This window comes from Monodon monoceros, unplaced genomic scaffold (assembly GCF_005190385.1).
Source record: "Monodon monoceros isolate NGI ecotype Baffin Bay Population unplaced genomic scaffold, NGI_Narwhal_1 Super_Scaffold_10, whole genome shotgun sequence".
NCBI classification, from domain to species: Eukaryota; Metazoa; Chordata; class Mammalia; order Artiodactyla; family Monodontidae; genus Monodon; species Monodon monoceros.
In genome coordinates, this window is record NW_021703766.1 from 51,297,612 (window position 1) to 51,323,269 (window position 25,658).

Below are 25,658 nucleotides of genomic sequence, written 5' to 3' on the forward strand. Positions count from 1 at the left end.
ATAAGGATGGGATGAACGGAAGAATGCAAAATGATTCCTTTTCTGTGTCTAGGCTAGCAAAGAGGCTGAATGCGTGGGACATCTTTTACCCCTAATGCCCCTCCTTAGGAGTCAATTTGGGATATAATTCTCTTCCTCGATCTAGCCAGAAAAGCTGAGGCTATTTTTCCTCCACTCTCTCCTAAAAGGAATGAATAAAACGGTTTGGGAAAGAATCCTTCGGGGACCTATTAATACATGGTGACTGGAGCCACAAAAAGGCACGGGAGTGGTGAGGCAGGACAGGGCAGGGCATCATTGTGACGGTGACCGGCAACCTGGCACGGAACAGAGGGCAAAAGGGGGACGGCTTGCTGACTGATAAGAAGTGGGGGATGGACCAGGGGTCCCTCAGGCCAACGATCCCTTGCTTGGGCCCATTTCACCTAAGCTTGAGGGCGTAGAGAAGATTCCAGCGCAGGTGACGCAGCCCCCACCGCCCTCTCCCGGCAGCTTTAGTCCCTTCGCCCTTCGCCCGCTCGGCCAATACGCATGCGCCCGCTTCACGAGACCGGTCGCGCGCCCCGGCAGCCCTACGCATGCGCGGCCTTACAGGTAACCGACTACACCCGCGCACGCCTGGCCCCCGTGTGCGCCTGCGTCGGGGGAGGAGCTCTGAGACGCCGCGCGCGCTCTCGATCCCACCCCGCCGCCTTTGCTTTTCCGGGCGGGCGCAACGCACGCGCCTCTCCTCAACGACCCAGGTGCCGTTTGTTTGTCGTTCGTGGCCCTCAGCTGTGTCCCTAGACTGGGACGTGGCCTCAGGTGCGCCCTGGCCGTGTCGAGGTTCCCCGGACCAGCCGAGTCAGAACCCCTCCTGAAATCCTGGCAGAGCCCCCAAATCCTACGGGAGAGTCCCCAATATCAGGGCCTTCCAAGGCTTGTTAAAAGTCTTTTTGAAATCCTGACCAGATCCCCTCAGAAATACTGAAAGGAACCCCCCAGGAAATCTTGTAGATGACCCCTGAAATCCTGTCAGAACCTTCTAGAAATTCTGTCAGACTTCTCCCTCAGAGCCTGTCAGAGACACCCCCCCAAACCCTGTTTCGCTCCCCCCAACTCCTATCAGAACCCTCCCCCCAAGTCCTGCCAGAGGTCCCCAGAAACCAAAAATCCTGTCAGATTCCCCTCCAAAATCCTGTTAGAGACGCCCTCCCCCGAAATCCGGAGACTCCCCAGAAATCCAGTCAGAGACCCCCTTGAAATCCCCACAATGCTTGCTTGGGTCCTCCTCCTGCTAGAATCTCCCCGTCAAAGACCCCTGAGGTCCACCAGAGCCTCCCTCGTTCCCTCACCAGGAGTGTGTCCCCCAAGCCCTGTCAGAGGCTCCCAGGGCCTGTCAGCACCCTCGCTCGCAGGGACCCTTCCCCACTCAGGCCCCACAGCCGTCACCCCCCTTCTGCACCCCCCAGCCTGGTCCACACTCTGGAAGGGTCTCTCTTGAAAGACCCCTTTTTCTAGGACCTTCTAAAAGCCACCAGGAAGTGTGCACTCCACAGCTGTGGACTCCCGTCTGGCACCAGGGGGAGCAGGGCGTGGGGAGTACTTGGTGAGGAAAGGGGGGGCTGAGTGGGTGGGGTGAGGACAGACAGGCCCCAGGTGACCGTATGTTGACCATGTGCCCCAGTGTGCCCAGTTCAGCCTTATATGGGCACCATTGTCTGTTGTCATTATTCACATTCACACTTTCACTCTTGAAAGTGTCCTGGAGTTGGGACAGTAAGTCGTATGGTCAACCTGGGTATGATGGAAGCCCGACAGGGCACTGTCAGGGCACAAGGGAGGGAGTCCCTAACTGCTCTAGGCACTCAAGGAAGGCTCCCCAGAGGAGCTGCGAGTCTGGGCCTGGGAGGACCATGGGAAGATGCTGAGTCTCTATATGGGCCGTGAGGGACATGGAGGTCGGCCAGTGGAGAGCAAAGTGACAAGAAGAAGCCAGGAGTTTCAGGGACAACTCTGTGCTGAACCAGCCTGAGGGGCTGGACTTAGTCCTGAGGGCACTAGGGAGCCATGGGAGGGCTGGGAGCAGGAGAGAGGTGGGGATCAAACTCACAGGCGAAGCCAGCAGTTCCAAATACAAGCTGATAGGGCAAGAATGTCAGTAGCCCAGGGTGGTGTGAGAACCCAGGGACAGCCCCTCTTTCGGAAACGTTTTCCAGAGGAGGGGACATGGGAGCTGAGACAGGAAGGGCCAGTGAAGAGGATGTCCCAGGCAGAGACCTGGAGGTGGGAAGAACTGGCTCAGTTTGGGGAACAGCACACAGTTCAGAGTTGCTGGAGCAGCAAGTGGGATTTGGGGTCAGGGAGACAGGTGGGATCAGGCCATGAAGGGCCTTCGATATCAAGTCCAAGGTCTAGGCTTTGTCCACGGGGTGCTTGGGCGCTGTGGAAAGACATTGAGCAGGGGAGGGGCGGGTAGCTCTGGGGCCCTGTGAGGATGGATTGGGGCGGGAGACTGGAGTCAGGAGGCTGGGTCAAGGGCCCAGGGGGAGAGGCTGAGGCCTGACCTGGGGCCATAGGGAAGGAGAGGAGGGGTCAGGGGAGAGTCACTGGGCAGGAGGGACAGGGCTGGGGAACTTGACAAACTGCGAGGAGGAGGGATGGCAGGAAGGAGTGACCCTACCCCCTTTGATCTCTGCCGCCCACTGCTTGGGCCCCCCATTTTCCCAGCTCACACCTCCAGTCCATAAAACAGGTCTGAGTGGGAGCTGCACTGGTCCAGGCAGGGGTAGGCAAACTGGTTCTGAGAATCCAGAGCGGCCTGGCGCACAGGTGGGGCAGGGCAGGTCTCCATCCACGGGTGGCTGGTCTGAGGAGGGCATTCCCCTGTTTGTCCTTCCAGGATCTCTTGAAGAAGCTGGTCCCTTTTCGTTCCCTCCCAGTGATGTGGGGGAGCTGTTAGCTTCACCAGCAGCTGCAGAGCAGCAGGGGTGGCCCATGGACCTGCCAGAGAGCCAGGCGGGTGGCCCTGCTGCCGAAGGTAAGTGGCTGCGTCCCTGTTTGTCCCGTGGGAGGATGAAGAGGGAGGAGTGGGTGGATGGGGCACCAGGCTGTGACTCGGGGACTTGGGAGAGGTGGCCTGGGGTGGCTGAGCCTCCACCTCAAGGCAGGGTGGGCGGTAGGGAGGGATCCTTGATGAAGTGCCTGCTGTGTGCCCACCTGCCTGGACACCTTATTTCATTTGCTCTGGGGAGGCCAGACTGCGAGAGTAGAAGCCTCTGCATGCGCTGTGCCCCCTGCCTGGAGCACCCTCTCCAGTGACCCACAGGCTACCCTCACTTCATTCAGATCTCTGCTTTCTGTAAAGCAGCTGCCCTGTCGCACTCTCTCCCCTTTCCTGCTTTACTTCTCTTCATAGCACTGACGTCTATTTGTCTGTCTGTTTAGACTCTGTCTCCCCCACTAGAACATGAGCTCCACAGGGCAGCCTCGGTTTTATTCACTCTGTATTCCCAGTCCCTAGAGCTGCGCTGGTCAATGTGCGAGCCATATATGTAATTTAAAATTTTGAAAAAAAAAAAAAAAAAATTTGTTAGTAGCCACATTGAAAGAAAAAAAAAGAAACAGACAACATGAATGGCAATAATAGATTTTATTTAACCCCATATATCCAAAACAGTATCCTTTCAGCATACAACAATATAAAAATGTGTTGGAGTCATTCTCTTTTTTTCATACTAAGTCTTCAAAATCTGGTGTGTACTTTACACTAATAGAGCACCTCAATTTACACTCACCACAGTTCAGGTCTCAAGAACCACTGTGGCCAGCAGCTGCCCTGTTGGTCACGCTGCACTGGAGCAATGCCTGACATGTAATAGGAACCCAGTTGCTAAGTCCTTGAATAATTGGATGGATGCAGACCAAATGGGTGTGAAAGCGGCTTCGGGCGGAAGATGCTGGGTTGCCCTTCCTGAAACTCATCTATTAAGTGAGAGAGCCCGAGGGAGACTCCCATCCTAGAGGAGAGGCAAGACCCCTTTCTTAGAGGCTCCTAGCAGGCCTGGACTCTGGCCTCAGGAGGCTCTCCAGATAAGAAGGTAGGAGGCAGACACCGGGGTTCGGGAAGCGAGGGCCTGTTGACCGAGGGACCAACATCTAAACATCTAAACTTCGTCTGCACCAGCAGAGGGCGTGCGGCCACCGAGGAACCCATGGCCAAGGGCTGAGCCAGCTTTGGGAGGCTCCCGAAGGAAAGGGAGGAACACACCCAGAAGGGATGGAGACCGAGGAAGGCAGTGGGGGAGAGAGACGAGACAGCGGAGGAGGGAGAGAGAAGGCTCAGGGAACGGAGAGTCGCTGAGTTGTGGGGAAAGAAGCACAGAGACAGGGAAGAAAATGGGAGCAGTGGACATGGAGACAGGCAGGCAGGACTCAGGGGACAGAGAGATGGGGAGGAGGATGGGGAGAAAGAGCCAGAGAGAAAAAACTAGAAAAGGGACAGGACAGAGACAGAGGTAGAGACACTGAGGAAGGAAATGAAGGAAAGAAGACAGGAGAGAAGCAGAGTGACATCTGAGGGGCCCCGGGAGGCAGAGTGTCACATCTGCACTGTAGATACATGCAGATCCTCAGATCCCACGACATCTGGAGCCAGCCAGTCCTGGGTGACCTCACTGGGCCTCAGAGTCCTCCTCCATAACATGGGGGCACAGTGAGAGGAGGTGTCTCCCCTAACTATACATTCCTGCTCCCCTTCCCTAGAAGCATGAGTTCAAACCCAAGGGGACAAATTTTAGCTCACTACAAAGAACCCTTGAAGAATCAGAGGGATGAGAAAGGGCACTCATATGTTGAACATGTGACCTTGGGCAAGTTTCTAACTTGCCCGTCTCTAAGTATCCTTATCTTTAAAGTGGGGCTAATAATAGCAGCCACCATGGTTCGTGTAAGATGCTCAGAAGGGGCCTGGCTCCTATTAAAGGCTGAATAAATGTTCAGTTTTATTATTGAGCTTCCACCATGTGCCAGGCCCTCTGCCAGGACCTTTCCAGATTTTATCTCATCTCTTCTCCAGGAGCGAAGTAACCACCCCCCCACCCATTTTCCGGAGGAAGAAACTGAGGCTCCAAGAGCCTGAGTCCCTTGCCCAGATTGCCCCCTGAGTCTGTCAGACCTTGCAGCCTGTGCTTGGCCCTCTGCTATACCCAGTTGTCCAGGGTCAGGGCAGGGAGCCTCATAGGTCACTTCCAGCCCTGGGAAAGAGGCTGGGCTGGCCCAGTGGGTCCTGGGGTAGAGAATATATAGGCTCCTTCTATATCTTGGAGCATTTGTTGAGTGCCTGTTATGTGTGGATACAGCAGTGGACAAACAGACCCCAGGATATTCACATTGTGCAGAGGCAGGGGAGAGGGGGTGCTCTTCAAATACATAGACCTAGCCCTCCCATCCCTGGGGAGGGGAGATCACTCTATCCACCCATTTTACCGGTGGGGAAACTGAGGCTCCAAAAGGAGAAAAGACTTGCCCACAGTCATGAAGCTGGACTCTGAGCTCCTAACTGCTCCCCAGCCACCCACCCTGCCTGGATTGCCCCATCCCCCTTTGTTTCAGGCCCCAGGCTGTGGGCACTGATGATGCCAGCCTCAGGGATGTGGGAAGGAGAGAGACCCAGCCCCGAGGCAGGCTGGGAGACCGGAGATGCTCCCGGGAGGGATCGATCCAGGCTGCCCGCGCGATATTGGATTGTTCCTGGCTCCTGGGCCCACCTTCACCCTCGGCTTCTCCCAGAATCCTCTCTTCTTTGCCCTCCTCCACCCTTAGCCCCCTCTGAGCCGAGCCTGGGAAGCAGGGGAAGAGAGGAGGAAAGGCTGTACTCAGAGTATTTGTTCAGTATCTGGGCTCCTGAGCCAATTGAACACAAAGGATTCAGCAGCAGGGGCACTTCCTGGCCTGAAAGATGGGGCCCACATTCCCAGGTCAGGGGATGGGGGAGGTGACTCAAAGACCCTCACATTGCGGCTGCCACCCAAAGCTTCCTGCGGTTCCCCACCAGCCCAAACTCCAGGCAGCTTGAAATGAATTCCTTCCCCTCTGCAGGAGCCAGGACCTGGGGTCACCCCTCTTTGCTCTTCATCGTCCCCCCTCCTCATAGGTGGGCTGGCACTCTTGTCTCCTCAGTGTACCTCTTGGACCAGCCAGAGGAGGGGAGCCTGGGGACACCGCTCAGCTTAGAGGAACAAATACTCAACTCCACGTTTGAAGCTTGTGACCCCCAGAGGACAGGTCAGAGAATCAAGGAATTATGAGGGATGGAGATGGGCGGCTGGGAACTGGGGAGCCATAGCGAGAGGGATGGGCTAGGGTGAAGTGGATGATTGTGGGAAGCTTCCGGAAGGAAATGGATAAGGGGATGGAGGCCTTTCAGGACAAGGACAGTGAGGGGAGGAAACTTGGGGAACGTTAACAGAGGAGGGTGGGGCTTTGGGGCCTGGGAGAGGGAGGAAGGGCAGCCACTGTGGACCTGGTGGGGTACAGCTGGTCCTCTTCAGTCCACCTTCTGAGGTGGGGATGACTGGGCCCCATTGCCCAAGGGCCATGGTGCTGGGGGGCCACCAGCCCAGCCAGTGGTCCCACTTCAAAGCCATTGCCTGTCCCCATCCCCCACCCCTCACCTGCCCCAGACTCCCTCACAGCCTGCTTTATCCCCAGGCACTGTGGCTGTGACCCATGTACTAGCCTACCTGGAGGCTGTGACGGGACGGGGTCCCCAGGATGCACGCCTCCAAACACTGGCCTGCAGCCTGGACCCCAATGGCGAGGGCCCTCAGGCCACTGTGGACTTGGACACCTTCCTGGTCATCATGCGGGACTGGATTGCTGCCTGTCAGCTGGATGGGTGGGTCCCCGCACCTCCCCCCTCCCCCAGGAAACCCTTCCTAAGATCTAACCTCATACCTGCTTACTGCAGCCAGCACCCTTTGGGCACAGCGACCTGCTGTAGTTGGAAGGAAGCTGAGGAGGAGAGAAAAGTAGAGATGGGGTTGGGGGGGGAGGTTCTGAGGACAAAGTGCCTGAAATGGGGAGGCAGAGGGAGTCTGGGGGCAGAAATAAAATGGGCTAGAAGGAGGAGAAGGGTGATTGTTAAGGGGCTGACAGAGGCCTGTCCCCATCCCTCCTCCAAACCCAGTCCTTGCCCCTCCTGCTTTTCCATCTGGCCCCGGGCGCTTGCCATCTGGCCTCACCTTCCTCCCCACAGTGCTCACTCTCACCTGACCTGTCCCCTCCCACCACCCACAATCCCCCTGCCAGTGGCTGGTCAGGAGTGGGCGGGTTGTTGCAGGGAGCTCTAAGCCTCATCCCTTTGATACAGGGGATTAGAGCTGGAAGAGGAGACCGCCTTTGAGGGAACCCTGACCTCCCAGCAACTGCCATCTGGTGAGATTGTTATATATAGAATGAAGCAGGCAGGCCCAGGGTCAGACAGTGTGGGGAACTTCCCACCCAGGGGCAGAGCAGGGGATGGGGCAGGACTCCAGAGACTTTTGCTCTAACCTGGAGCTGCGAGTTTGGCTTTCTAGGTGCCTCCATGACATGACTGCCTCCCAGCTGCCCTGAGCTTTGGGGTTTATTTGTTTTTTTCCTCACGGGTTCTTTCCAACCCCTCCTAACACCAGCCCTGTTACAGAGGCCCCTCCTACCTCTCATCATCATCTCCATCACCATCATCAAGCCGGCCCCTCCCTGTACTCTAGTCCCTGCATTCAAGGTCCCTCTGGTCTTGTTGCTGGCACTGCCCCGCTCCGGCCTGGCCTCAGCTCAGGCTGTTTCTCAGCCTAAACCTTCTGTGTCTTCTCTAATCCTTCACACCTGATAGGGAAGCCCTGGTGGGGAAGGCCTGGGATGCTGCAGGCTAAGGTCCCTTTCTGTCCAGTTCCCTCAGCACAGACCTGCAGTCCTCCCCTGCAGAAATCTGATTATCTGACTCATTACCTGCCCTGCTGTTTGGTTGGCTGGTTTGCTCACCATTCTACCCCAAAGTCTTCACACACAGGAGGTGATCCATAAAAAAGTGTTCATGTTCTATTTCTCCAGGCTTATAAAAACAAAACAAAAGTCAAAAAATATAGCTTTCTTGTTATTCTCTGGGACCTCCTCCAACCGGGCTGTGAGCAGGGAAGGGGCAGGTCAGCTCCCGGGGAGGAGAGGCTGGAGGCCAGGAGTCCAGGGAGGAGGCTGTGGTGAGGATCCAGGGGGAGAAGGTGAGGCCTGAGGCAGGAGGAGTGAGGGAGCCAGGACAGCCCAGGGGCTGGGTGGGTGAGTGGGAGAACTGGGAGGACAGACAAGTTTGGGGCAGTTGAGGTGCTGCCCAGTGTTGGGCATGATGAATGTGGGGTGGTTGGGGGCTATGGGGAGATCCAATCTGAGCTCAAGGTACCCATGAGCAAGAGGCTTTCTGGATGGTGTGTATAATTGCAGCCCTAGGAGCAGATGGGATCACCCAGAGTGAATCTGAGGATGGAGGCCAAAGGAAGACCAAGGCCGGAATCCTGGAGCAATCCAACATCTCAGGCCACCTGGAAGCCCACCACCCTCTGTCTGTCTCCCTCCAGGATGCTCAGAAGCTGAGGATCCAGCCAACCTGGAGAGCTTCGGAGGCGAAGACCCCAGACCTGAGTTGTACCTATCCTCAGCCCCTCCCTGCCTTCCCCCTGCCCATGCCCTCCAGCCTGCCTAGGGCCCAGGGCCTGGCCTAGGGCTTGGGGTCCTTCGGGAAGTGGGTGAGGGACACAGGCTGTGCTAATAGCGCAGGGAGAGTGGGGCAGTCTCCTATTTCTCTTTCTCTAGAAGAGCCGCATCTCCCCGACACCAACACCTACCCCGACCTGGGGAAAGGAGGCCAGGGCTGTGGGCAGTGACCCTGGACCTTCCCTGTCCCCAGGCCCGCCACAGCTGACCTGCTGAGCAGCCTGGAGGACTTGGAGCTCAGCAACCGCCGGCTGGCCGGGGAGAACGCCAAACTGCAGCGCAGTGTGGAGACAGCCGAGGAGGGTTCCCTGCACCTTGGGGAGGAAATTTTGGCTTTGCGCAAGCAGCTCCGCAGGTGGGCCCGGCCCCGCCCACCCTCCTGCACACCCCCGTGTCCCACCTGCCCACAGGCACAGGCTCACTGCCACTTTCTTAGTATTTTAGGTAGAAACTGGGTTTCTGTCCCCCACACTCAGTCTCTTTCCCTCCTTTTTTCTCTGGGTCTCTGTCTGGGATTTCTCTGGGTCTCTGTCTGGGATTTCTCTGTTGCTCTGAGTGGATCTACATCTGTGATCTCTGTCTTCCTCTCTCCCATGTGGCCCACCTGCCCCCGCCCCCACTCAGTACCCAACAGGCTCTGCAGTTTGCCAAGGCCGTGGATGAGGAACTGGAGGACCTGAAGACTCTGGCCAAGAGCCTGGAGGAACAGAATCACGGCCTTCTGGCCCAAGCCCGGCAGACGGTGGGTTTCTGGCAAGGGGCACAAAGGTGCACTCTTCTTCCTACTATCTTGGAGTCTGAGCAACAGAGACTGACTATGGAGTGGGAAAGGGCAGAGGTCTCCCGGGCTTCCTCCCTCAGTCCAGACCCTGCTCCCTAGACTTTGGATCCAGATCTACTTGCCATCCCTCTCATAACAAAGGGGACAGCAGCAGTCAGCAGGGCTCCCCAGACGCATTCCCCTGGCCCTGCTCTTCAGTGACCCAGGCCCAAGCTGTGTGCCCAGGGGTGGGAAAAGGGCAATCTGGGGGCAAGGAGGCCTGAAAAGAAGGCTTTGTTCTCTCTCTGGGCTCGGTCAGGAAAAGGAGCAGCAGCAGCTGGTGGCTGAGATAGAGAGTCTGCAGGAGGAGGTGAGCTGAGGCCCAGTGCCCACCCCTACCCCTTCCCCAGTCCTCAGGATCTCCCTGCCCTACCCACTGCTGCCCCAAACACCCCCAGCCGCCTGCAACAAACACCCTTCAGTCTGGTGAGGGAGACCTCAGAAGCCCAATCCCAATGTGTGAAGTCCCTGAAGGTCACATGGCTGCATGTGAGGACTGCCACAGTCGGTAAGAGGGTGGGGCATGGGGCGGACTCCCCGTTATGTTGAGGCTGCCTACATAAGCATGGGCCAGTCTGCCCTTCTCTGTGCCTCAGTGCCCTCACCTGCGAGAAAGGGAAAAATAATGGAATCTCCCTGGTTGGATTGTGTGAGATTTAAACAAGAGGATGCTAGGTACAAGGCAGGACACATGGAAAGAGCTCACTAGAAGATAGCTAGTGTTGTTCATATTTTTTATGGTGGAAAGAGCACAGGCCTTAAAGTCAGCCCTGATTCAAATCCCGTCTCTGGGAATCCCCTGGCAGTCCAGTGGTTAGGACTCTGAGCTTCCACTGCAGGGGACACGGGTTCGATCCCTGGCTGGGGAACTAAGATCCTGCATGCTGCACAGCACGACCAAAAAAAAAAAAAACAAATCCCATCTCTGCCACTTACACAACAGACAGCCTTTAGGCATGTGACATGCCCTTTCCGAGCCATAGTTTTATTCTCTAAGAACAGGAGAGAAGGGTATCTGTTCGTCAGGATTGTTGTGGGGATTAAATGGCCACTTTTAGCCCAGAGCCTAACACATAGCATGAAATGCCCAGTCCAACCTCAGGGCTGATTCAAGCCCCATTCTGAGACAGAAAACATCGTCTTAGTTAATTCTGGGTCCACCTACTCCTTTTAGGTGGAAATAAAGCCCGCACGGAAGGTGGCATCTAAGTTGCTGGAGATCCATGCAGCATCTCAGTGCTCCTCAGTCAATGTCTGTTCTCTCTGCTGGTCACAGACTGGTGTTCGTTGTCCCATCTGGTCCTTAGCCTTAGTCACCACTGCACGCTGGCATCCACTGGGGGCCTGACATTGCCTTCTGGTCTCTGTATGTACTGTCCTCACTGCATCTGCTGGTGGTAGCCCTCGTCGGAACCCGACAACCCACAAATGCCACTGGGGTTCCTCCACACCCTTTTAGGGGCACAGAGGAGGTTTAGCTGCTTTCCTGTGACTTTGTGTCTATAGGGACCTCACTGGGCCTTCTGTGCCTTAGCTCCTCACACAGCCATCTCTGTTCTATTTTTCACATACCTTGCTGCTTCACAGACTGAGCTGGGAAACACCTCTCTCAGATTCCCAGATGTTCCAGAGGTTCTGTGGTTCAACTGCATCCATCCTGTCCAGCCGTCTAACCTGGGGCTTGGGACTGGCCTCAGGGCCCATTTTCACTCTGTTCTTCTCTTCTTTGACTCTTCCTGAACTCCTCCTCCAGCGCTGAGGATCTCTGCCCAGTCCAGGCAGTAATACTCATTCTGCCTGATCCTCCCAAATCTCTGTCCTATGTCTGTATTATGGCTTTTACACGTAAACCAAAAAATTTTCCACTATCATTCCCTGGCTCTTCCATGAAAATTCCCTCTGTCGGGACAATGGGAATCTCGCTGCAGGATGGCTGCCATGGTGTGAAGCATGGGGTGCAGACAGGATGTGACTGTTTCTTCTAGAACATCTCTTTTATTAGGGGTATAGTTGTTTTACAACGTTGTGTTGGTTTCTACCGTACAGCAAAGTGCCGTAGAGTTCCCTGTGCTATACAGCAGGTTCTCATTGGTTATCTATTTTATACATATTAGTGTATATATGTCAATCCCAATCTCCCAATTCATCCCACCCCCTCCCCCAAAACATCTCTTTTTAAGAACAAGAAGAAACTTTCCCTGAAGCTCCATGACAGGACCTCCCTCTCATATCTCATTGGCTAAAGTGACATCAAATGATTATAGCCAAACCACTCCCTGGCATGGATAACACAGCCACCGATAGGTCTGGGATACTTTCAGCTCGGAAGAAGAAAGCACCGAAGAACCGGTGGCTTCAGTCTGAAGGACACTAATTAACTTAACAAGAGGTTTTGAAGGTTCTGGGCTGGTTTGGCAGCTTTTTGACTTGTTTGTCTGCCCATGGCCTCAGGATCACAGATGGCTGCAACAGCTCCAGACCTCGCGTTCTCACTCAGAGCAGGACAAAGCGGGACAAATGCTCCTCTCATGGCTCTCTCTCTTCATAAGAAGGAAACATTTTTCCAGGAGCACCTCCACTCCACCCCCACACCAGCAGACTCCTCTCACAGCTCACTGGATTACATGACGAGAGGCTGGGATAATATCTGACCTTCCTCAGCCTCCGGAGTGGGAGGCAAACGAGTGAGAGGGGGTGAGAATGGCTGCTGGGTTAGCTAACCAGCCGGGTATCTGTCCTGAATCTGCTGAGATTTCCATCTTGATTCACCTCCAGAGCTGCGGCTGGGACCCACCTGCCCGCGTGGATAGTGGACCCCCAAGGAAAGTAGGAGAGGGAATAAGCAGGGTGAATGGCAGCCGGCAGTCTCTGCCTCCTCCTGGCCCAGAAGGCCTGTGCCAGGTCAAGTGCCTTGAGCAGCGCCTGGGACATCCTAGGCGCTTGATAAACAAGCTATTCTTGGTTCCCTTCCCCCACCTTTCCCTTCTCAGCAGCTGCCTACAGACCATCTATAGATCAAGTTCTCAAGTTACAGTAGAATAATGCTGGAGTAAGGGACACTCAGCTTTCCTACGAGAACGTACAGAGCAGGGCTCAGGTTACTGCAGAAGAAGGCAGGAGCGGCTGAGTAACCAGGTTCCCTGCCGAGTGGCCCAGGATCCAGCCTGTAAACCCCAACCAGGTGGACAGATGTTGACACAGAATTCCTGGCCCGTCCTTGCTCTGCCCTTCACCTGGCAGCCCAGGCCCGCTGAGCCTGAGAGGGGGAGAAGGCGGCTGATGGAGGACTTGGAGCTGAGCCAGGCTGGAGTGAGTGGGGGAGCGGACCTTGGTATCCCTAGGGGCGCCAGGAGGAGGGATGTGGCCAAGGGTAAGTCGACTGCCTCCGTGCTCCCGAAATGCTTTCCCCAGTGACTGCCTCATGTCAAAACTCAGCGCAACTTGCTAGGTTTTTGGTGCCTGGAAGCTCTAGACTGGAATTTGGTCTGTTTTATTCTCAAATCCCATTTTGTGGCTGGCGTGGGCTGCCCTCTCCCAGCCCCCTTGTTTTCGCAGATAACTCTCTTCACCCTTGAGGACTCAGACCCAGTACGTCCTCCTTGCAAAGCCTGGGCTCCCACAAGGCCCAGGGCCCAGGGCCACCTCGTGTACTACCATCTGCTTCTGTGTCAGTCTCCACCTCCAGTGATGAGCAACTTGAGATGAGGGACGAAGCTCGTTCCCCATTCTCATCCAGGGCTGCATCTGGCTCAGAGGAGTCTGGGAGTTAAAAGTGCAGGATTCGGGCTTCCCTGGTGGCGCAGTTGTTGCGAGTCCGCCTGCCAATGCAGGGGACGCAGGTTAGTGCCCCGGTCCGGGAAGATCCCACATGCTGTGGAGCGGCTGGGCCCGTGAGCCATGGCCGCTGAGCCTGCGCGTCTGGAGCCTGTGCTCCGCAACGGAAGAGGCCACAACAGTGAGAGGCCCGCGTAACGCAAAACAACAACAACAACAACAACAGAAGTGCAGGATTTGGAATCAGATTTGGGTTTGAGTCCACTTACTCTCCACGTGACCTTGGCCAAGTTTCTTAGCCATGCCAATCCTTAATTTCTTCTGTAAAACTGGGGATGATGACAGTGTAAAAATTAATAATTGGGACAGCCAGACTTTACATTCTTCCTGAAAGGCACAGTATAGCGCATATAGCAGTATCCATGAAATCTTCCTTCCAAAAATTAAACAGGAGTCTGGACAAGGCCCTGGACCTACACATCAGTTTATAGGAAATAATGAGGGGGGAGGAGCATGGTAAACGTCCTGCACAGGGAACAAGAACACAGTAAAGCAAATCCAAACGCACCAATTCTACAGGACAAATGACCTGGTTTCTTCTACAAATGAAGGACCTGAAAAAGTGCCAGGACTGGGGAGGCTGGGGATCACTGTCAGATGAAAAGAAATGGGAGGTTTCAACTGAAAGCCGTGGTGGACCTTGTTTGGATCCTCATTCAAAGAAGCTAAACGTGAAAAGACATTTGTGAGACAACCGAAACCAAAAAAGAGCACTGGGTGTGCAATGATATTAAGGAATTATGAATAATTTTGTTAAGAGTGATCATCGTATTGTGGTTTTACTAGAGGAAAAGTCCTCAAGTAGAAAATACAAATGCTGGAGTAGTTACAGGTGAAATAATATGATGCCTGGGGTTTACTTTAAAATACTCTGGTTAAACAAAACAAAACAAAAACATTTGAAAAATATAGAAGAAATAAACGGGGAGAATGTATATGATTATTGAAATTGGGTGATGGATAATGGGGGTTCATCATACTGGTATTTTTTTGGGGGGCTGTGCCCCTCAGCTTGTGGAATCTTAGCTCCCCAACCAGGGATTGAACCCAGGCCCTCAGCAGTGAGAGTGTGGAGTCTTCACCGTGGACTGCCAGGGAATTCCCATCTTTATCTTTAAAATAGGGCATAAGGAATAAGCTAACACTGGCAAGGTGTTCAGTAACTATTAGCAATAATAATTAGCTCGTTTAATCCTCACAGCCACCCCGTGCATCCTATCTTATCTCCATTTTTGCAGCTCTATTTTGATTTTTCATCGGCAAATCAAAGCTGAGATCCCATAGGATGGTTGGAAGGATTAAATGGGCTAAAAGATAGACAGTGCTGAGCATGAGGCCCGAGGCACATCAAGTGCTCAGCAGATGTCAGCTATGAATATTAACATGGCCATTTGCTGAAGAGAATGTGACCAGGGTCCCTTCTTTCAGAATGAGAAGCTGCTGGCCGAGCGGGATGGAGTGAAAAGGAGGAGTGAGGAGCTGGCCACAGAGAAAGATGCTTTGAAGGTGCCACCCGTCCCTAGCACCTTGACAACTTCCTACCACCCCGAGGCCATTTTTACAATCACCAGTTTCAGCCCCTGTGGTCTGGTGAGATCAGGGACTTCAGTCAAGCCGTCAGGTTCCCAGGGCCAGTGGGCAACTCAGCTGAAACCCCCCTCGGTGTAGCTGATGTCCAGAGACATGGAGGGAGGTTGAGGAGAGGGGCTCGGGAGAGTGGGCAGGCCAGGGAGGGCAGGCCAGAGAGATGGACGGGTTCCTTCCTTGGCAGCGGCAGCTCTACGAGTGTGAACGCCTCATTTGCCAGCGAGACGCCATCCTCTCCGAGGTGAGGGGGCTGGGGAAAAACATTTGCCTTCTGTGTGTCTCCTGCCCCGAGTCTGCAAAGGGAAGTCCTGCTTGGCTGTAATCCTTGGATAATTAGCCAGGAGAGATCAGAGTGGTTCCCGGGAAACTGGTGCTCTCCCTCAGGCCCTAGCTCTTCCCCCAAGCCCACCCCGCCTGTCCCCCCAACACCCAGCCTCAGCGTCTTTGGAGGGCTGGGCCCAGTCTCAGTCAGCTTTGGGCTTTCCCAGCGCACTCGCCACGCGGAGAGTCTGGCCAAGACCTTGGAGGAGTACAGAACTACAATCCAGGTAACCCACTGGCCTGGCCCCACTCTCCCCACTTCTCTTTTGCCATCTCTGGGATTTGCTGCCTCCTTCTGTCTCTGTTGATCTTTTTCCAAGTCTCCACGTCTTGTTTCTCCCATCGCTACTGTTTGACTGTGTGTCTCCCTCTCTGTCTCTCTCTGCCTTTTCACTTTTCCTCTGTTCCTTCCTTTCTCTCTCTCTATCTCCATCTCCTATCCACATTCCTTTTTTTTTTTTTTAATATTTACTTATTTATTTATTTATTTGGCTATGTTGGGTCTTAGTTGCAGCACACGGGGTCTCTGTTGCGGCGCACAGGCTTCTCTAGTTGCGGCACGCAGGCTTCTTTCTAGTTGTGGTGTGCGGGCTCCAGAGCGCGCAGGCTCAGTAGCTGTGGCGTGCAGACTTAGTTGCCCCGCGGCAGGTGGGATCTTAGTTCCCCAACGAGGGATCGAACCCACGTCCCCTGCATTGGAAGGCAGATTCTTAACCACTATACCACCAGGGAAATCCCTCCCATCCACTTTCATTCTCTGTGGGTGACTTCTCACCACATCTCCCCTCCTCCTATTTCTGTATCTCTGCCGGGCTTGTTTAGATTCTTGTCTCGGCCTCTCTCTGGGTCTAGTCCCTCTGTCTCCTGAGGCGACTCCTCTCTCTATACCTTGTCTTCAGAGTCTCTTGCACCCCACGTGTCTCTTGCCTCTCTGTGAATCTGTTTCTGTGTCTCTCGTTTTTCCATGTGTTTCTATCTCTGCCTTCCTTTTCTTAATTTTCCTGACTGATAGGTTACCTTCTGGGTTCCTGTTGCTCTTTGCCTCTCTTTGGCTTCCTAAGTTTCTGTCACTGTTTCTTCCCCTTCTCTCTTGGCAATATGTGTCTGGAGGAGCCCAAAGAAGTCACAGGAGTGGAACTGACCTTGGAAGAGGAGCCCAGGCATGGGGGGTGGGGAAAAATGGAGACCCAGGGGTCCCCCACTTCTTCCTTTGCAGGAACTGAGGCTGGAAATTTCACACCTGGAGGAGCAGCTGAGTCAGACCCATGAGGGGCTGGATGAGTGAGTGGAATGGCAGGGGTGGAGGAGGCAGGAGGGGAGCCCCAGGACAGGGACCCCTGGCCTCCAGCCCCAAGGTGGGCAGGGCAGCAACCCCAGCATAGGCTAACGGACAGGTGGTGGGCAGGCATGGAGGCAGCTTTCCCCGTCCTGACTATGTGGCCAGGCTACCCGAAGGGGCTCAGGTGAGGAGAGTGGACTGGACCAAGCTGCTACGACCATCGCTGGGTGTGGAGATCCAGGCCATTCGGCAGGTGGGCCTGACACCCCCAGAAAACCCTAACCCACCGCCAGCGGCAACTCTGACCCAGCCCTCTCACACCACCCCAGTTCCCCCAGGACCATCTCAGTCCTTAACTTCATCCCTAACCCAGTCCTTGGTCTGAGCACCAAACCCCTGCCGGGTGCTGCCCCCACCGACTCCCCAGCCCAACCTCTCACACCACCTTCTTTCCACCTCCCATCCTCACGCCTCAGCCCATCTCCATCCCACCTCTGACCTGTCTTCTGCCTTAATCTGACTCTCCCTGGCCTCAGAAACAACTTCTTCTCTCCCAGAAACAAGAAATGGCAGCCGCCGATCTCTCCAACCCTTTGTGTGGCGTGTGGCAGTGGAAGGAGGTCATCAATGAGACCAATGAGGAAGCTGAGTTTCCACCTGAAGCCCCAACTGGGGGGCAGGTGAGCACAGGAGGGACTCTGAGACCACCGGATCCAGGGGCCGGGAGAGGGGCCTGGGACACCATGTGCCTTCACTGTTCCCCATCTCATAGACAGATGTTGACTGAGGGCCTGCTGGGTGCTGGCCAAGGAGCCCCCAGCCAGACAGGACACCACCCCTACCCTCTAGGGACTGGCCTGCTGGTGTGGAAGACAAAAGTGAAAAAAGCAAACACACAAATTGCATGCTAGTGGCTGTTGTCCTTATTTCAAATACACTGTCAGGAATCACCTTATTTAAAATGGGACTACAGTGGGAAGGGAGTAAGTGAATTGTTCTTCTTGACACCATAAAGGTACAGTAAGCATTTACCTTTTGAATATGTCACCTTTAAGAAAAACTTAACAAGCCCTCTATGTAATCTTGAATTCAACAATAGCCATTGTTTTATGACTTCCGTAATTACCTAAACAATATTTCAAACGTTGTTTGAAACAACGAAGACAACTCATCTTCAGTGTTCACAGTTGAAAAGTGAGATTTTAAGCTGTTAGTGCCAGAAGAATTCCTTTTTTTTAAGGAAATATTGCTAACAGCTCTGTAAACAGCGCTGTATTGCCTTGAAAATTATACTGCTTCAAAGCTGTTCATCATCCTTAAAAGACAAACTTGTTTCTCTGTTCACTTTTTCCCTGAGTTGAGAGAAGCTTCTGTTTCTCTTTGACACCAGCGCTCCTGTGGGATTCCTCACTGACCTCTCCCACTGCCTCTGCGAGGTTTAGGCACCCTCATCCCTCATGCTGTTACTCATGGGAAACTGAGGCTCAGAGGGCGATCACACAGCTTGTGGGGGGCGGAGCCGCGCTGCTCAGGGGAAGTGTAAATTAGAGCGAGCTTCTGCTGAGAGTGGTCCGCTGCCTCCTGGAGGGGAAGGCTGACCCGGGCCTCCGGGTGCTGCCTGCGCTGGCTCCTGGGGATACAGAGCGGAGTCATTCAGGGCCTGGATCCTCCAGCGCTCAAGGCCTGGTAGAGATCATGCAATCAGGCCATCCCAATGCAGGATGATCCATGTGCTAGACGTGGGCGGCGGGCCCTGTGGGAGCCTCGAGAAGAGAGTTTCCATGTTGGGTAGGCGACTGAAGGAGATATCACAGGGAAACTGACACGAGTTTATTTTGAAGAAAGAAAGAGAGAAGTTAAGTGGTGTGATAGAGGTCTTCCAGGCAGTGGGAACAGTAAATGCAAGGATGTGAGAGCGTGAAACCACATAACATGTTTGTGGAGCAGAGGGCAGTGGGGGTGACTAATGAGAGATGAGGTCTGGCTGGATAATGAAAGGAATTCCTTGTCAATGAAGCTGAGAGGTTGTGCTTTTCTCCATCAAGCCACAGGAAGGCTGAGGGTAGGGAGGGGCAGGTCACCTCTGGATGTAGAAAGACCCCTCTGGGGCCACATGGGGACTGACTGGAGGCTGAGAGCCTGGGAGGCCAGGGAGGAGGCTGGGAAAGTGATCCAGAGGTAGAGGGTGAAGGTTGAGCCAGACCAGGGCCTTAGGATAGAGAAAAAGGGACAGGCAGAGAGAACTGGGGCAGGGAGACAGAGCTGCCGACCTGCTGACAGCGGGGTTGAGGGCACTGGATTCCGGGAAGGGAGTAGACAGAAAGATGCTGAACTTAGCTTGCAACCCTCTGAGGTAAGCACCCTGAGGGATAGGGGGGTGCTTCTCAGGGGCGGTGGGTGCACAAGGCTGGAGCTCAGGGATGTATTTAGAAAAGTGTCGAGTTGGTGGTTGAGACCACAGGCAAGGATGGATGTCTCCAGAGAAAATGGAGGGGGCCCAAGAGGAGGGCAGGTCTTAGAAGCAGGTGGTGAATTCTTGGCAGGTGTTGCAGCCTGGGAGACCTAAGCTTTTCTTTCCCACAGAGAAACTCCCAGGGAGAGCCTGCATACCCTCATGAAGGAAGGAAGGAGCGATCAATGTGGTAAGAAGATTGGTCCTCCCTGAGCCATCCCTCTGCCTCTAGCTGACGCCAACTCTCAGATGGCTAGAGCGCAAGGCCTGGAAAAGCCCTGAGGGAGTGCATCACTCATTCCCTCATTCATTCATGCTGAGGCCACCCTGGGCCTGCAGACCAGGATGAGTGAGACCCAGCCCTGCCCTCAGACCCTGATGGTTCCAGAAGGATATCCAGCACCCAACCCCACCTGGGGGGAAATACTTTTGGAGGAGGCCCTGCTTGGGGTCCTTTAGGAGTGGTATTCGTATAGGAGGCCCTTAGACAAGAAGACAGTTGTCAGGCAGATGGGACAGCTCAGTCACTAAGTCACTGTCACTGAACACACCTCTCCCAAGGCCTCCAGGGAACCGTGGGACCGTGGGATGAATGAGACCAAGACTGTGCCTCAGGAGAGCAGCCAGACAGTTGGGAGGTCATCAGGGGCTCTGGAATCAGACAGCCTGGGTTCAGATCCCAGCTCGGTTACTTTGTGATGGGGTGGAGTGAGCCCCTGCCCTGTGATTGTTACCGACTGTTACGAGGCTCATGTGCAGCCTCGGAGGATAGAGAAAGCACTAGATGTCTGGGCCCACCCTCCTCCATGGGGCCTCTGCCTTCCTGCGGTGCCTCTCTGTCCCCCCTCCCCTCTTGCAGGCTCCCGGCTGCGGCAACTAATGAGGCTGCCTGCCGCGGCCTCTAATTGGACTTGTCTGGGAAAGCTGAGATTGGGCAGGATGGGGGCTCTGGAGCTGTGACCTCCCCCTGCGTCACCAGGGAATGGAAGAGGGGGCTGAGCAGCGGCGTAGACAAGGGCTGGCGTAGGGGCTGGACATCCGAGCAGGGTGCGGTGGGCAGGGGCAGATTGGGAAGCTGGGAGTGAGGGAAGTGGTGAATCCTGTGACCCCTAGACGTGACCAGGGGCGAGAGCTTGGACCTTGAGAGAGGGGCTGGGGGTCCCCGAATAGAAGTCCTAGAGGACCAGACAGCTGTGTGTCTGACTGGGGCAGAGGCTGGGGCCCACGAGCCTGGATTGGATGGGAGTTGAGGAAACAGCTGTATCCTGAGGGTGTTGGGCCTGAAGCTGGTAGTTAAGGCTGGAAGGCTGGATCCCTGATCCCCAGCGAAGGTGGTTGGCAGGTGTTGTGGACCTCTGGGTCTCCAAGGGACGTCAGGGCTGGCCAACTTGAGGCCTGAGTGCCCAGAGAGGCATTTCAGGGGCTCAGACAGCTGTGACCATAGGAGGCGCAGAGGCTGGAGCTTGCACACTTAAGAGAAATGATTTGGGATGGGGGCAGGGCCCACACAGTTGGGTTCTGGAGTCAAGGAAGTCTGAGCTGGAGTCCCAGTTCTCAAGACCCAGTAAGACCGAGACTGACTGAAAATGGCCCAACCCACCAGGCAGGAAGCTGGGCCAGGGGGTGGGGTCCTGGAGAGATCTGAGTCTCTGGTGTTTTGGGTGTGAGAGAACCAGAAGCCTCTGATCAACTGGGGGATCAGCTGGGAAAGTAGCAGCTGAGAAAGCCAATGAGGTGGAGAGGCCCCTGACCCTGTAGGAGTCACATACTCTGGAGAATTTGGTGAAAATTCCCTTGAAAAAATACAGATGCTGAGACCTACTCGCAACAGTTTGCTCGTTGGCAAACTCCAGGATATTCTCCAGGTCTCTCCACGGTGCCCATCCATGTTAAGAGCCCTCCTTTAAAGGTTCTGCCACACAGCGGGTGAATGGGAACCAGGCAGGGGAGACAGATGCTTGCAGCGACTTTCTTGTCACCCCAGGTTACCCAGGAGAGAAGAAGAAGAGGAAGCAGAGATCCCGGTCATGGTACGCAGTCCCCAGCACCATCCACTGCAGGCCCTCAGATGAGGCTGCTGTAGTCACAGCTCCTCCCCAGCCCCTGCCCACACCCCCAAGCAGACAGAAAAATAGTTTGGCCAAGAGATAACGATGCCCTCGCTGCAGCTAATGAGAGGAGACGGTGCTGTAGAGGGAGGCTGCAGGCCAGTGGGCGGCCAGAATGTTCCCAGGGGACCCCCCAAGCACACATACAGGGCTGCAGCCGCTACACCACAGACGTGGCTACACCCCCGGGTTGCAAAAATGCACAGGCACAAGCGCCCACACTCAGGAAGGGCCGGGCCCTCCCCGGCCAGCCCCAGAACTCCTTTGGGGCACCGCACCTGTCACAGCTGCCCTGCCCGGTACCACCCACACCAGCTCCTTTGCTTCTCAAAGTGGCAGGTGACAATCCTGATTCTTAGGCAAGGGAAGAGAGGGAAGGAAATTTGGCGAGGTCAGAAGCCTGCAGTCCTCAGATAAGAACCGTGAGCCCTGAAGGTGTGCCAGCCTCCGTTCCAGGCACCTGGGACCCTTCAGGGTTCACACCGTCCAACATGGTCTCTCTGAGCAGCCTGACCCCAAGCCCACTTCTTTCCCACCACACCACGCTCCCTTCCATGGAGACTGGGGCCTCACCTCAGTTTCCCCGCAGCTAGTGTGACAGCAATCTTTACCCAGCTCTCAGGGTGAGGATAAGTGTTAAGGATCAGGTAGTAAAGTGCCTGGCACAGAGCAGACACACAGGAGGCGACAGTGGTGAAGATAGTGGCTGGGGTTGGTGTTCCTGGAACTCTTTATTTATTATTTTATTGTTATTACCATATCATCATCCACAGAGCAAAGGCATGGGTGGGAAAGCCTGAGATCTGCAGAGGGGATGCCCTTTCAGAAAGACAGGGGGAATGAGGTGGGAAAGTGAGTCAGGAGTATTTGGGGCTTTAATCTTAAAGCGCCTGCTGGGCCTGGCACAGGGCAGGAAGATGGACCCAAAGAGTATACATGGGGGCTTCCCTGGTGGTGCAGTGGTTGAGGGTCTGCCTGCCGATGCAGGGGACATGGGTTCGTGCCCCGGTCCGGGAAGATCCCACATGCCGCGGAGCAGCTGGGCCCGTGAGCCATGGCCGCTGAGCCTGCGCGTCCGGAGCCTGTGCTCCGCAACGGGAGAGACCACAACAGTGAGAGGCCCACATACTGCAAAAAAAAAAAAAACCAGTATCCACGGTGGACTAGGCCCAGCCCAGGGCTGGGCTCCTCAAGAATATGGGGTCTCTGCCCTCAGGGAGCCTGTATACTTCCAGAATCAGATGGAAGATGGAAATAATAATGTTGAGTAGCTCACGCAGTTATTGCACGCTCACTGTCTGCCAGGCACTGTTCTGAGCCCGCCTCCTGATTTTTTGGTTTTTGCCCACATTCACTCATTCATTCTCCACTTCAGCCCTGTGAGGTGGGTGCCGTCATCATCTCCATCCAGCACATGGAGAAAGTGGGGCCTGGAGAGATGGGGGGACGTGCCAAGGGACACATAGCAGGAAACTGGCAGAGCTGGGAGCTCAACGCAGCAGTGTGTCTCCGGGACGCTCACGCACTGAACTACTGTGTCCCACCCGCTTCCATGTGGTCGCTTCTGTCCAGCAGGCTGAACCTAGCACCGCTCCCAATCCAGGACCCGGTGTCTCAAGTTTGTCTCCTTTGCCCTTCCAGGTGGATCTCCCCATCCCTCTGGGAGACTCACACCCTGGAGACATCCCAGGAAGCCCTCCTGAGAGGTAGAGGGACCCAAGGGCCTGGGGGCGGACTTGGGGGCAGAGAAAAAGTCCAGCACCATCGCCCTGCCTTCCTTTCCCCCCAGCAGGCCCTCAGAGCCGGAGCTGCAGCAAGCCCTGGTGCCGGTGGTGAAGGAGCTGGTCCCAGTCAGGAGGCCAGTCTGGGGCCACCTCTGCCTGCGCCCCCTGCACCCCCAGCAGCTCAGGTGCACCCCAAGGCGTCTCCAGAAGGAGGGTGATGGTCAGACAGGGCACTGCCGGGATACCATGGGCTCCCCTGGGCCCCCCAAGCACTGTGCTGCCTCCCCACAGAGTCACTCGGCACCCGCTGATCCTGGCACCAGTCCTGGGCCTGCTGCTGCTGCTGCTGCTGCTGCTGCTGCTGCTGCTCTCGGTCCGGCTGCTGGGCCAGTCCCCGCCCCCCACCTGGCCCCACCTCCAGCTCTGCTACCTCCAGCCGCCTCCAGTGTGAGGCACGCATCCCGCCGCCTCAGAGCGGCGTCTAGTTCAGTGATTTAACTGGGGCTCTTTTTACTGTTAATCCCGTGGGTGTGCAACTGTGATTTGGGATTATCCCACTGCCGGGACCCTAGATACAGTGCTCCAGGGTCCACAGCCCTGTATTGGGTTTTTATGTGAAGTCTCTTGTTTTTTTAACGTTGACAGCTACATTTCTTAACAATAGCAAAACACAACCAATAATGGATTAAGCACTAGGGGTTATATTTCCCTCACAAAACAAGTCTGGAGGAGGGCAGTTGTGGACCCACAGCTCAGTCTCCATAGCACCGGGACCAGCATGCTGTGATTCTCTGTGACTCTCTTGGCCCTTCCCCTGTGCTCAGGAGGTGGCAGGTGTTGTAGCTTCATACGTCATATCTGCAGGGAGAAGGGGACACATCTCTTCCTTTTTATAAAGAAAAGCAATAGCCTTCCCAGAGCCAACAGCAGACTCTGTCTCGTCAGCCAGAACTGTTTGGCATGACCACCCCTAGCTGCAAGGGCAACTCGGAGAGCAAGCATCTCTCTTGGCAGAAAGAGGGAGAACAAGATGTGGGCCAGCCACACACATAGATGTCACCAATGGCCAGCAGGAAAGGGTGTGCCATTTGTTCATTCAGCAAACACTTAGTGATCATCTATTTGCCATGGCTAGACCTTAGAAGACAGAAAAATAGACCCTCCAATGCCAGGCTGAGGAGCATTGATTTTTCTCCTGAGGATGATGGGAGTTTGGGGGACATTTAATTACTTGTTTTTGGTTATTTACTTTGTAATTGAGGTATAACTTACATACAATGATAAATGGACAAATCAAGTATCAGCTGGATAAATTACTGCACATGTAAACATCCATGAAACCAAAACCCAGGTCAAGATATAGAACAGTTTCAGCACTGTAGAGGCTTCCTTGGGAGAGCTTTGAGCCAGGCAGGACAGTGATAGAGGTAGCTACAGGCTCTGTGAGAGCTCAGGAAAAGCACCTAACCCAGCCTGGGAGGTTAGAGATTTCTTCCCAAATAGATGACATCTGCATTTAGTCTTGGAAGATGGGTAAGGTTGGTTATAGTAAACAGAGGCGGGGGAGGGTGTCCCAGGCAGAGGGAAAAAAGTGTGTGAAGACCAGGTGCTTGGAAAGCACCTCTGTGTGTAGAAAGCCATAGGCAGCACCATGTTGCTTGGATTTAAAAAAAAAAAAAAAAAAAAGCCAGGGAAGGATTTGAGGCTTTAGAGTTGTGAGAAAAAAGATAGGGGGGCTTCCCTGGTGGCGCAGTGGTTGAGAGTCTGCCTACCGATGCAGGGGACACGGGTTCGTGCCCCCGTCCGGGAAGATACCACATGCCACGTAGCGGCTGGGCCCGTGAGCCATGGCCGCTGAGCCTGCGCGTCCGGAGCCTGTGCTCCACAACAGGAGAGGCCACAACAGTGAGAGAGGCCCGCGTACCACAAAAAAAAAAAAAAAAGATAGGCAGACAAGAGCCCATTAAGGGTTTTGAACACCAGCTTGAACTCTACTGCCAAGTGCCCAAGAAAGTGCTGTGATCAGGGAAGGGGCAGAATCAACTCTGGGTGGGAAAGAGACCTTCTGAGCCTGTACAGAGGATGAATAATAATGGAGTGAGGCTGGAGGCAGGAGGTGGGGAGAAGGCTGGGGCCATGGTCCAGGTGAGAGAGCATGAGGCCTGAGCTGGGCTGGGTGCATGGATGGAAAAAAGGGCAGGGCAGAAAGAGGCAGAGCAGGAAGGACAGAGCCAGGACTGACAGGCTATGAAGGAGGATGAAGAGGGAAGGGGCAAGGACTGCACCTGCATCTGACCCAGTGACTGGTAGACAGTGGAGCCATTCCCAACATAGGGAACCCATGAGAAGGGGTGGGCTTGTGGGGGACACTCTGAGCTCATGTGAGGAGGAGTGAGTGTCTGGGTTCCAAGAAGTGGCTGGAGCCCTGAGCACTGAGCTTTCAGTCTAGAAATGGGGGGCTGGATGTTATTAGCTGTGATGGTGATTGAAATGTGGGGATTGCTGAAATTTCCTGAGGAGAAGGGAGTAGAGTGAGAAGGGAAGGGGTTTGGGGCACCATTTTGTGAAAAGCCTCAAATGCTAGACAAGCGATCTGGGAGGATGGACTTCCCTGGTGGTCCCGTGGTTAAGACTCCCCGCTCCCAACGCAGGGGAACCAGTTTCGATCCCTGGTCAGGAAACTAGATCCCGCACGCTGCAACGAAGATTCTCGCAAATAAGACCCTGCGCAGCCTAATTAATAAAAAAAAAAAAGACGTGGGGAGGAAGTACAGGAAGAGCACAGGCCAAGACGGAGTTACCAGGC

General features: G+C 54.8%; 1 protein-coding gene across 5 annotated transcripts; it reads left to right on the forward strand.

The window, feature by feature from the left end:
• Positions 1 to 692: 692 nt before the first annotated feature.
• Positions 693 to 23,434, forward strand: CCDC155 (coiled-coil domain containing 155). Of its 5 annotated transcripts, none has more exons than XM_029208710.1 (20): positions 693 to 743; positions 2,882 to 3,019; positions 6,160 to 6,264; positions 6,691 to 6,877; positions 7,352 to 7,416; positions 8,592 to 8,658; positions 8,921 to 9,082; positions 9,352 to 9,469; positions 9,807 to 9,857; positions 14,810 to 14,887; positions 15,153 to 15,209; positions 15,457 to 15,516; positions 16,506 to 16,570; positions 16,695 to 16,821; positions 17,126 to 17,248; positions 19,152 to 19,210; positions 21,005 to 21,050; positions 22,770 to 22,834; positions 22,918 to 23,037; positions 23,144 to 23,434. In XM_029208710.1, exons 2-20 carry the CDS (start codon positions 2,977 to 2,979, stop codon positions 23,301 to 23,303), a joined length of 1,758 nt encoding a protein of 585 aa, XP_029064543.1. In that variant the 5' UTR covers positions 693 to 743; positions 2,882 to 2,976; the 3' UTR covers positions 23,304 to 23,434. The 5 variants fall into 5 exon arrangements, with proteins under 5 accessions (XP_029064543.1, XP_029064549.1, XP_029064557.1 ...); XM_029208716.1 differs by having other exon boundaries at positions 16,734 to 16,821; positions 17,105 to 17,248; XM_029208724.1 differs by having other exon boundaries at positions 16,734 to 16,821.
• Positions 23,435 to 25,658: the final 2,224 nt, after the last annotated feature.

Excerpts from the sequence above, each read along its gene's own strand:
- CCDC155 (XM_029208696.1), top strand. The coding sequence starts at position 2,977 with ATGGACCTGCCAGAGAGCCAGGCGGGTGGCCCTGCTGCCGAAG. Across the intron at positions 7,417-8,591 it reads CTCCCAGCAACTGCCATCTG|GATGCTCAGAAGCTGAGGAT; the intron begins GTGAGATTGTTA and ends GTCTCCCTCCAG. Across the intron at positions 17,249-19,151 it reads AAGCCCCAACTGGGGGGCAG|AGAAACTCCCAGGGAGAGCC; the intron begins GTGAGCACAGGA and ends TCTTTCCCACAG.